Source organism: Nomascus leucogenys, chromosome 13 (genome assembly GCF_006542625.1).
Source record: "Nomascus leucogenys isolate Asia chromosome 13, Asia_NLE_v1, whole genome shotgun sequence".
Lineage (NCBI taxonomy): Eukaryota > Metazoa > Chordata > Mammalia > Primates > Hylobatidae > Nomascus > Nomascus leucogenys.
The window spans coordinates 93034967-93050292 of NC_044393.1; the positions used below are offsets into that span (position 1 = coordinate 93034967).

The following is a 15326-nucleotide window of genomic DNA, read 5'->3' on the forward strand; positions in this document are numbered from 1 at the left end:
TATCCTTTCAGAGACATTTTCTCATTGGCTTGCACTTATCTATTGTTTTCATCACACCTCTCTAATCCCTAAACACTCCTCTTCTTTATCTGTTAGGAGGACATCTTCCTGTCCCTTCAGCTTTTTTTTTTTTTTTTTTTTTTTTTTTGATATGGAGTCTTGCTCTGTCTCCCAGGCTGGAGTGCAGTGGCGTGATCTTGGCTCACTGCAAGTCAAGCTCCACCTCCTGGGTTCATGCCATTCTCCTGCCTCAGCCTCCTGAGTAGCTGGGACCACAGGCACCTGCCACCACGCCTGGCTAATTTTTTTTTTTTTTTTTTGTATTTTTAGTAGAGACGGGGTTTCACTGTGTTAGCCAGGATGGTCTCGATCTCCTGACCTCATGATCCGCCCCCCTCGGCCTCCCAAAGTGCTGGGATTACAGGCGTAAGCCGCCGCACCTGGCCTTTCTCTGCTCTTTTTCAATCCACTTCCTAATTCACGTGTCATCTCCTGTCTCACCCACCCCCTCACCTCTTTCCTTTGTTCCCCTCCTGACCTGTTCTTTCCTACTTTAGACCCCTCAGGTCCCTTTCCTCCAGTCTCCAGATCTGTGCCTTACCTTTTCTCTTCTGTTTAAATGTATTTTAGGATAGATTTTATTCTGTGGTTATCATCTTTCTCTTTCATCACCCAGTCAACGTTTTGCTACTTCTTATACCTACTGTCTTCACCCTTCAATCATCTTTCTGGTCCTTTTCAGTCCCATCTCTCCCATCTCCCAGGCACCACCCACTTCTCTTTTTATACAAATTGGTTGTTTACCCTCCTTCTCATGCTCCTTTAGCCCTTAACATACTAAAGCAGGATCTCAAGCATAGAACCAATAAGGTCTAATTGATGTTTCTTCCTTCATTGCCTAATTTGTCATTTGCCTAATTTGGCTCACCACCAGAGGACAGAAGGAAGCTATTCAAGTTCATTGTGGTTGCAGAATCACTCTGTGCAATGGAACAGGAGGGTGGTACATCCTCACTCAGTGTCCATTCTTTCCTGAGCTCCTGACCCCTTGTGCAGACATCTAGGGAGCATTCTCCATCTTTGGTTGAGTTCTGTCTTGTTCCCTCCTCTTCCCACATCTCAACTTATAACCAAACCTCCCGAGATTAGCACCCAACCTCAAACGGTAACCATAAACAAGTGGAGGAGGTAAAATTGCAGTCTATGGGTGAGAGTTAAGCATGAAATGGTTGATGATCATTTTAGGGGGTGATCTCTCAAGGTGCTTAGCAAAGTTGTCTGTTGGTGCCTCTGCAAGCTAGGGTGGGAGAGACAGAAAACATTCTGGACCTTTCGTCCTGGTCCAGTGAGGTCTGGGCCATTATAGTCTGGGGATGCTGTCACATCCTCCTGTGCAGGAGAGAACTGTCTACTTGCTATCCTCGGAGTGCTCCCCAGCCCTGCCCCCCATACACAAAAAAAAGAGCTGTGGGAAAATAACTCATAGTTCACAACACTAGAGAAGTGACCAGATAGTCTCAGGCTTCTCTTGTGATCCTGTCCCTATGGGGCCCAACTTCCAGAGAAAGACCCAGACTCAGATTTGCTCAGGGTCAGTCATGGGTTTGGGAATAGAATATGGTTAAATGTCAGGACCGAAGGAAAAGCCCAAGATGCCCAGTTCCTTCTTTAGTGGGAGAGATGGGCCCAGGGAAGAAGCCCTCCATGTGGTTATGCCCAGTGGTGCCCACCTGAGAGTGGCATCCAATAACTGCTCAGCCAAGTGGAATAAAAGGACAAAAATGGAGCTCTTCATTAGTGTGAGTGTGGAGACACATAATTGAGACACATAACCACAGAGAAAACCCCAGGACGGACTAGTTTACTGCTTACGGTGGACACTCCAGCTCGTTTGTCAAGCAAGGATAGGAAACAAACAAAAACACCTGATACAACATTCAGAAGTAACACAGGCCACCTGCTTCCTTCAAGACCCCCACACAGAGTGTGAAGAAAAGGGAAGGGCCAGCCCTCTTTCTTCCTTCTCATATCAGCAAGATGAGCCCACACAGGGGAAACATCTGACTCTCCCCTCAGTCTACACAGTCCACACTCTTTCCCAAACCTCCAACCCCTGTCCTCTCAGCGGGCCCAACCCTATCCCACCAAGCAGCCTCTTTTCACTCTTTGACCCCCCAACTAGGGGACATGCCTATCCTTGTCATCCCCGCTGGCCTCCTCCAGTGCTGAGGGCTGATCCAGGGAAACAGCTGGCGGCTCCTCTTTTGCCTTGCTGAGTAAGGACCCAGTCCCTGGTCTGGCCCCTTCAGGCAGCCAAGAGAGAGCCGAGGAAGGCTGCCTGCCCAGAGCCTGGGGGCAGGGAGTTGGAAATAGGTCAGGAAAGTAGCCATCCCCTCCCGGGGGATGCCCCAGAGCTTGCGGGCAGAACGGACCAGGGAAGGGCAGCTCTGGCAAACAGGGGTCACTCCAAGAGGCTGTACCTGCGGGGTCAGAGAGTGTAGGAATTACCAGACAGGACTGAGAGTATCAACTATCATTCACTGTGTTCTACAACAGATCCCCCCACGCCCCAACACACATAGACGCAGCTTAGGACCTCACTGCAAGTCTGGGTCAAACTCTAGCCTCGGGCTCTGTCCTTAGGACCACACAGGCTCCAGCACTCGAGGTCCCGTGGTTTAGTAACATTGGCACAACGTGAACCATGGAACAGGCCAATGCTGTTTCGTACATGCAACAAGGAGACCAGGAACCACCTGATCTTTCCTCCCCTTCTGCTAGAATCTAGTTTTAATATGGTAGATGTTTCTGGGATTTCAGAGGTCCAAGTGGCCCAGCACAATATTAGCTGCCATCTACTCTAGGCCAAGTATTTTCACTCCTGTTGTTTCTAATCCTCTCCAAATCCCTCCCTAACATAGAACTGTGAGTCCCATTTCAGAGTCCCAGAAACCGAGACTCAAGAGAGCTAGTAACTGCCTGACCTGGACTTCAAGCCTGTTTTCCTAATGCTAAACTCCAGAGTTCTCTGCTACCTCTCACTGTGCTCTGCAGCCTCTGCAGAATTCGAGGGAGAAGAGCTTAATAAAGAGAACTAGGGGCAAACAGAAGGTTTCATTCGCCACCCATGACATGCCTCAGTCTACCCTCCAGATAATGTGACTCTTTGTCCCCTCCCACCTTCCTCAATCTCAAGGGGACCTTCTCTCCCAGCCTCAACTCACCCATGTTCCCAGCAGGTGGCTGCATCAGGATCTGCCCTGAGGAGGCACCTGGGCAATAGCCCTGTGATGTGCCCCCGCTGGGGCCACAGGGAAACGTCAACAGAGAGTCTTCGGACAGTGGAAGCGTCAGTGAACTGGGCGTGGAGAAGGGGAAAGTGGGGAGGTAGGGAAACTTGGGCTGAGGGGACTGGAAGAGTGGGGGCTGTGGAGCCTGGGAGAACTGGAAGGGTCCTGGCTGGTTGCTCTGTTGGTAATCCTGGGGCTCCAGCTCCTCCAAATATGAACAGGGGGGTGGCAGGGTGATGCTGCAAGGACAGAGGAACAGCTGGTGAGGTGCAGGGGTGGGGGAGCTCCCCGTTCCTACCACAGTAGCTGAGTCCTTCCCTCTCACCTCCTTCTTATCTCCATGGTAACCCCAGCCGTGCAAGGCTGCTGCAGCTGCCTCTTCTCCCCGCTCCTGCTCCTAGCATCTTGCCCTTGTGTCTGCTCTATTGCTGTGATCCCCTAGGTCATTCCCCAGATCCCCTTATCCCTTTCGTCCCCATCTCCTGTACTACTCTGTGCTCCTCTCAGTTAACCCTCTCCTCTCTCAATGTCTATCTTCTCTCCATCTACACCCCCTCTACCCCCACCCCGCTAACTCGAGTGACCTATCCCCATAGGTTCCTTACCTTGTCCCCCAGGACCCACAGGGAACATCCTTGTGGCTGCTCTCACTGCCAGCAACGTCCATCAGCAGTGGCATCAGTTGGGGGGTGTGGACAGGGCCAAGGGGGAAAGGAAGGTCGGCCCTTCGCACAGGTGGGGGACTGAAGAGTGGGGGGGTCACCACCCTCTGAGCACCCTCACTGGGTTGGGTGGGGGCCAAAGTCTGGTCAGAAGTCAGCAGCATAGGGGGCTCTAGGAACAGAAGGCAAAGAGGGGCTATACGGGTAAGGAAATGGGAGGCAGGTTTGGCATTGCTGAATGGTAGACACAAGCCATGCCCAGATCCCCCTGAATAGGCCCTGCTGGCCAAAACACTGGAGGACTCCAGTCACTCCCACCTCCATCAAACAAGGCCCGTCTTCACTATCTTTAGTTGCCATTTTCCCCCAGCTCCGAAGGTGGGAACTCACCTGGAAAGGTATCCAGAGGGGACTCCTTAGGGAAAGGGTCAGGCTTTGGCTCCACGGGCACAGCAGGTAGGAGCTCAGCTGCAGAGCTGGAGGCAGGAAGAATGAAGACCGTAGCTTTGCTGGTCTCTGAATTTGCACAGGTGCCTCATTGCCAGGAGAGACACCAATTCCCAAACTCTGCCTCCTACAGGGCATTGGCAACTTTCCAATACCATGGCAGCCAAAATCCCTCTAAACCTTAGCTGGCAACCCCAGGACTCATGCCTAGCCTTCCAATGCTCTCCTTCTAGACCCTCAGGATCCCAGCTTGGACCCCACTTCTACCCACAGGGATGATACAGAAAGAGGAGGAATTCTGACCTGCATTGACTGCTGGCAGGGCCAGGGGCTGCAGGATTGTCCTTGCTTTCTTTCCCATTCAGTTTCTCCATTTTTCGCCACTTGGCCCGGCGATTCTGGAACCACACCTACAGGGGAAAGGTGCTTGAAGAACTGGAGAAGAGGGCAGAGACTGAGGCTTAGGTCCTGGCTGTTGCACAAGGGGCTACAGGACTTTGGAAGTCTCTCCAGCACTCTGCTTCTGAGGCCTCTGTCAGGCTGGTTTTATCAAAAATCTCTGCAGTGCCTTCCTCTCCTAATGCTCTCAGGCTGTGGCACTCTGGAAACAGTCAGGGACACAGCCACGTCTGAGGCCTCAATTCAGCTCCTACCCAGGCTGCCGCTGAGCACTCACTCTGCAATTCGAGAGTTTCAATGGTGGGCCCTCCGCCACTCCACCCTGCCACCAGTGAGCCGGCCCCCTTTACCATGATGCGCTGGGGAGTCACCCCCACCGTCTGGGCAATCTCCCGGCGTTTATCACTGTCAGGATAGTGGTCTTCTTGGAATATCCTCTCTAGCTCCTCCAGCTGATCTGAAAGAAGAAGAAACTTGTGTGAGGAGGACAAATGCCAGTGACAGGCAGGTGAAGAGAAAGAGAGAGGCTCACCAAGCATCTAACAGATGGGGCCGCCGCCGCTAACCCAACACTTTGCCAAAGCCTTTCTCCTGTTGGGCTGGGCCTTCTCGCTTTTGGGTGCTCCAGCAGAGAGCGGTATGTTTACTTTCCTTACTCTTCTACCCTGGTCCCAACATCATTTTCTTTTTTTTCTTTTTTAGACGGAGTCTCACTCTGTAGCCTAGGCTGGAGTGCAGTGGCGCAATCTCAGCTCATTGCAACCTCTGCCTCCAGGGTTCAAGTGATTCCCCTGCTTCAACCTACCGAATAGCTGGGTTTACAGGCACAGGCCACCACGTCTGGCTAATATTTGTATTTTTGGTAGAGGCGGGGTTTCACCATGATGGCCAGGCTGGTCTCGAACTCCTGACTTCAGGTAATCCACCTGCCTCGGCCTCCCAAAGTGCTGGGATTACAGGCATGAGCCACTGTGCCCAGCTCCAACCTCATTTTCTGATGTGATAACCCAACCTTCCCTCTGAGGGTCAGAGATAGTGGCACTACCACGGCCCAAGAGAGAATCCAGGACGAAGTGACATACAAACTAACCCCATCCCTCGGGACTCTTGGGGGTAGATTCTTCGCACAGCCCCACCTTTCCCCAGGATGACCCCAGATCTTTTCAATTTCCTCTCTTTAGGGACTTACCTGAGCGGTATAGGGTTCGTGTCTTTTTCCTAATTTGGCAGGTCACTTCCGGGGGCCCCTGCTTCTGGTCTCTGTTTTGGTTGCTCTGTGACAGTGTACTGAGGAGGTTGGCCAGGTGGCAGGGCCCCCGGCCTGACCCACAGGGCACTGGGTTGTGTGTGGCACGGGCTGAGTTAGGGGCACCAGGAGAGGATGTTGGGGCCAGACCCGTGGCGTTAGGCTTTTTCTGCTTCCCGGGGGCTGGAGAATAGGACCTCTTTCCTGTCTTCACCTCTCCCACTGGGAGGGAACAGTCTTCCCCCTGGGCCTGGGGCCTGGAGCGGGCTAGAGTTCTGTCTTTGTGGGGAGCCCTGGAGCGAGGAGGCGGGCACAGTCTCCCAGCATCAGCCCCGGTGGCTTCTCCAGAGACTGCTGGCCGCTTCTTCTCTCCTGAGATGGTGCAGGAAGGTGGCAGTTCCTCACTCTGAGTGTCCTGAGCATGAGGAGCTGAGCCCCGGAGCATTTCCTCCTCCCTGGGTCCTGCAGCCAGGGGCTTCTCTCCAGCTTCCTGGCCTGTGGGAAGCCAACATCCACTGACCTTAGCACCAGGGAGAAGGAAGAACTGGACCAAGAGGAAGTGCTGCTTCCTGCTTTGCAGACGGTTTGATCTTAAGCTTTAATTTGTCTACCTATCAAATGGGGTAATAATTCCACACTTACCTTCCTAGCTTGACTATTGTGAGGATTAAATCAGATAACCCAACTTCTTTGAAAAATGTAGACAAATTTATGCAATTCTGAGACGGCCTTAGCTCATGGTATCTCCTAATTTGGGGGTACTCACTCCCTGTGAGTTCCCTTTTTCCCAGACACCAGGAGTATGAGTTTGAGGGACTGTTCAGGTATCTCTAAGGGATCATGTTGGGGCTGGGGATGGACCAGGAAGACAAAGAGAAACAGATTGACAGAGATCCTGCTTCTCCCAAGGTGGGATGCTGTTTCTGCTGCACAACAGGCATTATTGCTTAGAGAAGGGACAAGGCAGGATTCGATCGTCTCCAGCAGCTGAGGCAAGAGCATCAAAAGAGGTAACAGGGAGAACCACGGAACTCTGTTTCTGCCAACTCTCCTCAGCCCCATACATGCCGCCCCCCCACCCCCGCCACCACCTACCATCCAGCACATCCACTTCCTCCCCCTCCCTGCAAAGCAGAATCTCACTCTCTGGTCAACCTCTTTTTCCAGTAAGGAAACTGTGACCCAGCTAGAACTAAAAACCCTACCACTCATCCCTAAAGCTTGGCTTCCTTTCTTTGAGCTGGCTGATGCATCGGGAGCTTACCATGTTCCAGGCATGGTGCAAAGCACCTTTCAAAGATTAGCACAGTGCATATTTAATATCTGTGAGAACGGCACTGCTAATATTCCCTTCTAACAGATGAGGAAATGAGGATGAGACAGCAGAGTAATATGTCCAAGATCACACAGCACCCTGAGCACATACTCTGTGTACTTAATCACCACATGGAGTCCTTCCTGGGGCCATCAAATGGTCCCCCCACTTTCACCTCCCAACTGACTTATAACCCCAAGAACCCTCAGCTCAGGGAGCTGCTTTATCATTTCCAACTAAATTGGAACATTTGTAGTGAATGCTAAGTAACGACTAAGAGCTATTGTTACTTTAATGAAAATTGCGTAAGCTAGGTCTTAAGGAATAACTTTTTTTTTTTTTTGAGATGGAGTCTCTCTGTCGCCCAGACTGGAGTGTAGTGGTGCGATTCTAGCTCACTGCAACCTTAGCCCCCTGGGTTCAAGTGATTCTCATGCCTCTGCCTCCCAAGTAGCTGGGATTACAGGTGTGTGCCACCACACCCAGCTAATTTTTGTATTTTTAGTAGAGATGGGGTTTTGCCATGTTGGCCAGGCTGGTCTCCAACTCCTGACCTCAGGTAGTCCACCAGCCTCGCTTCCCAAAGTGCTGGGATTACAGACGTGAGCCACCGCGCCTGGCCCTAGGAATGACTTTCTAACAGAGTGTCAAGGAAGATGGTCATGATCAAGGGTGCTGTTCCAAGTCCTTTCTTAGGACACAGGCTGGACCCGACTTGCATGAGAGGGTCTGGGCAGGTGAAGAGGGTGAGCAGGCCTCTATGGAGTGAAGGGACAAAGCTGGCTGGTGGTGTGGGGAAGCAGGGACAAATTTGTTTTACAGCATTTTAGGAGAGCTTGTACTGTAGCAAAAAGCCTGGTACCCAGCACTGTGGGTGCTCCGTAAGCACATGTCCTATGGGAGTGATGTGCCCTAGTAAGAAGGGGACGGGTGTCAGACCTAAGACTAGAAGGGTCCTGGGGCTCCCAGGGTTCTCACCCATGCGCGCTGGGAGACTGGAGGCGGGAGGCTGGGGGGAGGGTTGCAATCCCAAAGCACAGGGCGCGGCGAGGTCGGCCTCCTTCCACCCTACCCCACCGGACTCCACCCGGCCCTCGGCCTACTGAAGCTCTTAGGTTGGCTAACGCTGACCTGGTGATCACAGGCCTCACCCCCCTCCCCGAACCCCCGAAGCCTGACCCCCTCGCACGACGGGGTCTCCACACTCACCCAGCGGTCCCTGGCAGGGATCCTCTGTGGGTTCCATGGCCTGGACTGCCGCCGCCGCGGCCGGCCTGTGATGCACAGGCGCGGCCTAATGAAGCCTCGCCGGGCGAGCAGGTGTGCAACTCTCACGGGCCGGGCCGGGGGAGCCGTAGCCCGTGGCTGCGCCCCCTCACCCCCACCCCCAGGGCGAGGCCGGCCCTGGAGGCTCGGCTGGGGCAGCTGCGAGGGCGGGGAGGACCCGGGCCCGGGCGCCGCCTGCTCGGCTCCCCCCAGCCAGGAGCCCAGGCCCAGGTGCGGGTCTCCTCCAGGCGGCCCCTCCCATGGCGGGGCTGGAAGGCGAGGCTGGGGTGGGGGGCGGGAGCGAGGCTACCCGGTGGTCTTCGGGGGGCTGGGCCCAGCCGTGGGGCTCACCCACACCCTAGGGAGGACTCAGTCCTGGATCGCGGCTAAAGCCCTTCCCTGTGGACTGTGGAAGGCGATTTCTAGAGCCACTCCTCAAAGGGGAAGCGCTGGGTTGCCCGACACCCATGCTAGGGCTCCTCCAAGCCTCAGTATTAAGGAGCTTCAAAGTCCCCTTCCTGATTTTGTTTGTTTTTGTTTTTGAGACGGAGTCTCGCTCTGTCGCCCAGGCTGGAGTGCAGTGGCGCGATCTCGGCTCACTGCAACCTCAGCCTCCCGGGTTCAAGCGATTCTCCTGCCTCAGCCTCCCGAGTAGCTGGGACTACAGACGCCCGCCACCACACCCGGCTGATTTTTTGTATTTTTAGTAGAGACGGGGTTTCACCATGTTGGCTAGGCTGGGCTAGAACTGCTGACTTCAAGTTATCTGCCCGCCTCGGCCTCCCAAAGTGCTGGAATTACAGGTGGGAGCCACAGCGCTCGCCCTCGTACTGATTTGAGGGTCTCCAGCGCACAAAGGCTGCACCAGATGATGAAGAAGGAGCTGAAAGAGCCACAGACTCCGTAGATCGGGTACAGCCCACACAGAGGAAATTCAGGTACAGCCAGGGGCAGCCCTGCCGGGGACGGTGTGGTCACTGTGTTTCCATCCATTTGGTGTTTCGGTTTTATTCTCTGAAAATGGAAGGGACTTTCTTAGGGGAGATCTCACAGGGGTGCTGCCTTATGATTCCTGGTTCACGGAATGTTTCTTACCATCTTTATACAAGCAAAATCAGAATTTAAAAATTCTTGCCTCTTCTCCTGAGCGGGGAGGGGTAGAAAGTCGGAGGGCTGGTCAGATAGAAACAGGTGCTTGGAGCTGGGTGGGGAGCGGGGCGGCCGGGAACAGAATCCAGGTGTTTTGCTTTAAGGATTTAAAAGACTCTGGACACCACGTGCTTTCATGCTGAAATCAGCTGTGGGTACATTTTCCTATTCCTTTAATTGCCTTGAGGGGCTTGGCCTACACATGTGGACTTTGGAGGACTGTGAGAGCTTTAGTTCTTTCTGAAACACAAAAATGTAAACTAATTAACTTCGAATATGATCAAGACTTCAGGCATCTGCTGCTTCATTCTGATGCCTTCCATAAGGTGGATAGCCTCTGTTTTATGAGGCGTTCAGATAGATGGGGCCCAGTTTCTCTGCTAGAAATGAGGCATTCCAGGACAAGTGAGCAAGGAGTTGTGGGGCACTGATGTTGCTTCCAGGATAATTTGATGGTGAAAAATCAGGACCATTTGGTGGTGACATGGTAAATGGAAACCAGGCACGTCCTTGCTCACAGAAGCTTACTGGTGGAGGGGAGATCATCAAATGATCATGTCAGGGTAATGTGGTCAGCGGTGAGTTAGAAGTGTGAAAGGCTAGTATGGAGCACGGAGGAGCAGGAACCTCTTCTGGACTAGGATGGAAGCTTCTTGGAGAAGGCGACATGTGGGCTATGAGCTGTGGAGTTTACCACATCACAGTCCCACTTAAAACCTGACAGTGACCCCTGACTGCCAGGATGAACACCAAGCTCTGAGATCTGGGTCTTTGCCCTGGATCCTCAGCTCGCCTGTGTTGCCCACCCAGGTATTTCAGTGGTGTTGTGTGTGTGTCTTTTTTGGCCTAATGTTTCTCAAAGAATGTTCTTAAAACCCCCTGGATCGGAATTTCTTAGGGAATTTGTTTAAAATAGGGGTTCCAATCCCCAGAAATCTTAATTGGTTGGTTCAAGGAGGTACCCAGAAACATCCATTCGAAGCCCCTCGGGTAATTTTTGTACATTTCAGAGTTTGAGACACTTTTAGACTTTGCAAAAACAAAGTCAGTTAAAACTATCCTGGGGATAGGAGTAGGGGCAAGGGATGGTAGGGGCCTGTGTGGGGAAAGGAAATGACCTTTTGTCCTTTACTGAGGTGTCTGCTGCAGTGAGAAGTGGGGTGCAATTAATTTCTTAACAGATTATCCTGTCACATTAAACTGAAAATAAGTCATCCTTCTCTGCCATTGTTTATGTTGTATTTCCTCTCTCTAGCTGGCTCCCCTCTGCCAGGGTGAAGGTCAGAAAGCAAAGATCCAAATTGTCCATAGGCTGTATGGCACCCTTCCACCAACTGTGAAAGATACAGGGTCTAACTCTGCAATAGATTGGCATAGGGACTTAGAGAATTTAAAATATTGGCACTCTTCCAGCAGGGCACAGTGGCTCATGCCTGTAATCCCAGCTACTTGGGAGGCTGAGGCAGGAGAATTGCTGGAACTCAGGAGGTGGAGGTTGGAGTGTGCCAAGATCATACCACTGCACTCCAGCCTGGGTGACAGGTGAGACTCCATCTCGAAAAAGAAAAAAAACTGGCATTTTTCCAAACATAGAAATGAGTTTTTTTTCCACAAGTAATATAGTTGGATGTTTTATTTACATGAAGAATTTTATTGGCTGCAAGTGAATTTTATCTAAGATGTACATTGCATGGGAAAATGTCTGGTGAGTTGTTGGGAAGGTGTTGTGTTTTTCATATATCCTGTTAAGTCATATCTTCCATGGATCAACTTCAAGTGAGGGAGGTTTGTCATGGAAGTTAAAATACTGGCTAGAGCAAAGAGATGGCTCAATTATATAGAGGACAACAAGGTATTGTTTCAGGGAAACTTGCGGCTGTTTCTTCCTAAGTCCTGTTTGGTTGCGTTTCATCTTTGTGATCAGCTGACTAGTTCGTAGACTCAATCAACGTTGTTTAGAGGACAGGGAGGTATTTTTTTGATTTTTAATTTTTTTTTTTTTTTTTGGTTTCTTAGTTTTCAGAGCTAGACTTTACACAATTACCACCATGCACTTAGCAAGAGCCGTTTCTTCCAAAATCTTTTTTTCCCCTCACATGTATGAGAATGCCAGAACAAAAAGAAAAGTGTCTGATACTAAAAAAAAGTAGTTAATTTTTTTCAGTCTATGAAGAGTAAGTGAAATAAGTGTTCTTGGTCCTTCTCCCTCTTTCTCTATAATGAGAAAAATGACCCGAAGAAGGCGGCTGATTGAGAACACTTTTTGAAGCAAAACCACAAGGTAATGAGTTCTTGTTCTATGGGCCACACCCCAGTGTAGGCAGCATCAGGTCATTGGAACACCTAGGACCAGAAAGGCAAGAATAAGTTGTGAAAGACAGGCAGAAATCTGCACAGGCCCTAGCCAGGGAGATCATAGTCACAGCAAGTATGGGAGGTCAGGGCCCCCGGAAAACCACCAGGAAGAGATGACCTGTCCAAAGCAGAGAGAGCGAAGGGAAGCCTGAGCCAGGCACGTGCTCAGGGACCAGCACTGCCAGAGCCCGGGCAAATGGCCGGATGATTGGATAAATACTGGGGACCAATGACAGGGAAAAAGTGAATGGTCCTAGAGACTGGGAGAGACACTGGCAACTGCGAAAGTATCTGCCCAGGGGCTTCCTTTGGAAATCCCAGAAAAGGATGGTTTCAGGTTGCCTGTGAAGGGAATTAGGAACACCTGGCTAGAGTGGAAACTGCCGGGCAGGGCGAGGACAAGTTCTGGCGTGAATTAGCGTTGTAACTTCTAATGCCCTTGCCCCAGACACTCAGGATAATCTGTGTTTAAGGAGAATGGTGACCGTGTTTAAAATATTCTGCTGCTGCTGCTGCTGCTATTGTTTACAATTAATCACCACTACTGGTGTTTTGTAATTTAGAACGTACTTTCACCATCCATTCTAATTCTTTTCTCCTGATGTGCCTGAGTTTTGGAGGCACTTTCTTCTTTCTATTCTATTCTAGTCTTCTCCAGGATTGCAATCGCTGTTGCTAATTATAGCATGGCATCTAAGGACCCCTCAAAACCCGGCCCCAACCTTCACTCAGGCTTCCTCTTTGGCTACCAACACTTCCCCGCCCCCCCCCCCCCCCCCCCCCCCCCAGTCTACCCCACTCTTCCAGGTTTTTGTTCCAAGCTTTTATGCCGTAGAAATGGTCATGCCTTCTCAGGGTCACTGATCAAGCTGTTTATCAGCATGAAACTTTTTTTTTTTTCCTAGGCAGTCTTACTCATCCTTCAAAATCCAAACAACCCAAATATTCCCTTTCTGGGGAAGCCTGGCTCAGCCTTCCACAGCCAGAATTAACTGCCCCTTCCTAGGTCCTCCCCTTGTACTGTGTTTACATTTATATTACATCACCACACACAGGCTGAACTGATTAGCGTTTTGTGTATTCTCCACTGGATTGGGAGTTCTTAGATGGTAACATGCATCTATTCATGCCCGGTGCTTTCTTGCTTTGTAAGTATCAACTCTGAATTCTAACAACCCTATGAAGTTCTATTATATGATTATCCCCATCTTATTGAAGAAACTGTAGCATAAAGAGTTTAATACTTCTCCAAAGATGACAGTGGCCACCTCAGATTTGAACCCAGTTAGTCTGGTTCCTGCCTGCACTCCTAAACACTAGGCTACACTGTTAGTTTGATTGTATCCATCACTATACTGGTATAGTGAATCCTGCATGGGGGATGGATCATTGTTCAGTGACAAAAAGTTGACCATTGCCAGGAGTTAGGGAGCAGGGGAGGGAAGTGGCTGTGAGTTCAAAAGCGTAGTAGCAGTGATGGAACCGTTCTGAATCTTGACTATAGTGGTGGTTCCACAAGTCTACACACAAGATAAAACTGCACAGAACTAAATACACACTAGGGCATGAAAACTGGTGAAATCTGAGTAAGGTCACAGATTGTATCAAAGTCAACTTCCTGGTGTGGTATTGTACTGGCATGACAGAAGATGTAAAATGGGGAAAGGGTATATTGAATCCCTGTATTATTTCTTACAACTGCATGTGAATCTACAGTTACCTCAAAAAGCAGGAAAAAAGTTGATTCTAGTGTTCTGACCACAAGTTTGGTTCTCCTGGACTTGGTTAAATATAATTCACAGAAATAATATTTTGGTATAGTAGCATTATTAACCTTTCCTTGATGGTAACTTTAAAATATAGATTTAAATGATGTCTACGTCTTTAACAGGGCTGTGGGTGGGCAAGCAGAAGAATTTATATCTAATTTGTTGTAAAAGTAAAACAATAACATGTCTCAGTAGGAATGCAAATTTATTAGAAAAAAAGGGTAAATACTGAACAATTAAGGAAAAATGATATTTCTCATCAAACAACAGTATCAGTTATTAACAATTTGGCACATTTCCTCAGAGCATTTTTTCCATTATTGCTGTTTTGTATATGATTTTCATGATTGTAATTACACTCCATATATAATTTCAAGCATGTCTCTCTTAAAATGTGCTATGAAAAGCACAGTTCTGTATTGTTTCAGTCTTCAGAATTTGAGTGGCAGTACTGTAATTTAACCATTTTTCAACTGTTGGTGCAATCTTTTTAACTTAAATATTATACATTTTAAAAAATTAAAAAGGCAAATTTGAAATAAAGCTTGTATCTTTTTCCCTTAATGGCTTTTAAAAAATAAAAACCTCTTCCACTTGGTTATTGGTCTCTTTCTATATTTTTTTAATAGTCCCAAGCCCATGAGAGGCCCTGAAGCTGTTTATTTCACAGGAATAGAGAGGCTGCCTGGCTGGCAAGTGGACAGCTAAGGGTAACTTTAAGAAGGGGTCCGGGATTCTGAGCTCATAAACTTGACAGCCAGCATGGCATCTTTGGTGAGAGGCAAGAAATGTCCCTGAACAAAGTATTTTCTCCTCCTTTGGTATCTTGGGGCTGTACCAGTTCTGCTGGTGGCTTGATAGATTTTTCCGATGTTTGAGTCTAGGGTCACTGGCTCCCAAGAAGGGATGCTCTACCAAGAGTCCTCAGTGTATGGGAAGACAACTCTGTCTTCTGTTCAGAGTGTGGTGCTCACAATTTTGCTGTTGCTTCCAGGACATGAGCTCACCCTCCTGGGCTTCGAAGCCATCCTTGTCTCCGGTGTCCCAGGTACCCTCCAGGTCTGGCGATGTTAGTGTCAAAAGGACAGCCATGTCATGGCCAGCAGGTTCCTCTGTCCTTTTGGGGCAACAAACTTTAAGCTCACTAACTTTATGGTGATATTTCTAGATCTGTAAAATTGAAGATACTTGAGCTTGTCTTTAAATATCTCCTTTGCTTGATGTCAATCAAGGGCAAGATCAGTAGTGTGGGTTAGAAGCTGGGAGCAGCTTCCTTTGCACGGAGGAGAGACTGGTGAAATATTAGGCTTGCGTTTAGTGAGGCGTAGAGATTAAACAGTGATAGCAGACTAGATTGATTACCTGACAAATAATTAGGGCTGCAAAACCTGTCATTCCGTTGCTTGGAAGGAAGCAATCAAACTGGAT

General features: G+C 49.7%; 1 protein-coding gene across 1 annotated transcript; it reads right to left on the reverse strand.

Annotated features, from left to right (window-relative positions):
* Nucleotides 1–2178: 2178 nt before the first annotated feature.
* NOBOX (NOBOX oogenesis homeobox) lies at nt 2179–14990 on the reverse strand. Its single transcript, XM_030826570.1, has 10 exons — nt 14906–14990; nt 9457–9581; nt 6811–6893; nt 5988–6559; nt 5053–5255; nt 4703–4809; nt 4343–4428; nt 3896–4124; nt 3225–3529; nt 2179–2480 (listed from the first exon to the last, which is right to left on the reverse strand). The coding sequence occupies exons 1-10, from the start codon at nt 14988–14990 to the stop codon at nt 2179–2181; spliced, it is 2097 nt and encodes a 698-aa protein (XP_030682430.1).
* Nucleotides 14991–15326: the final 336 nt, after the last annotated feature.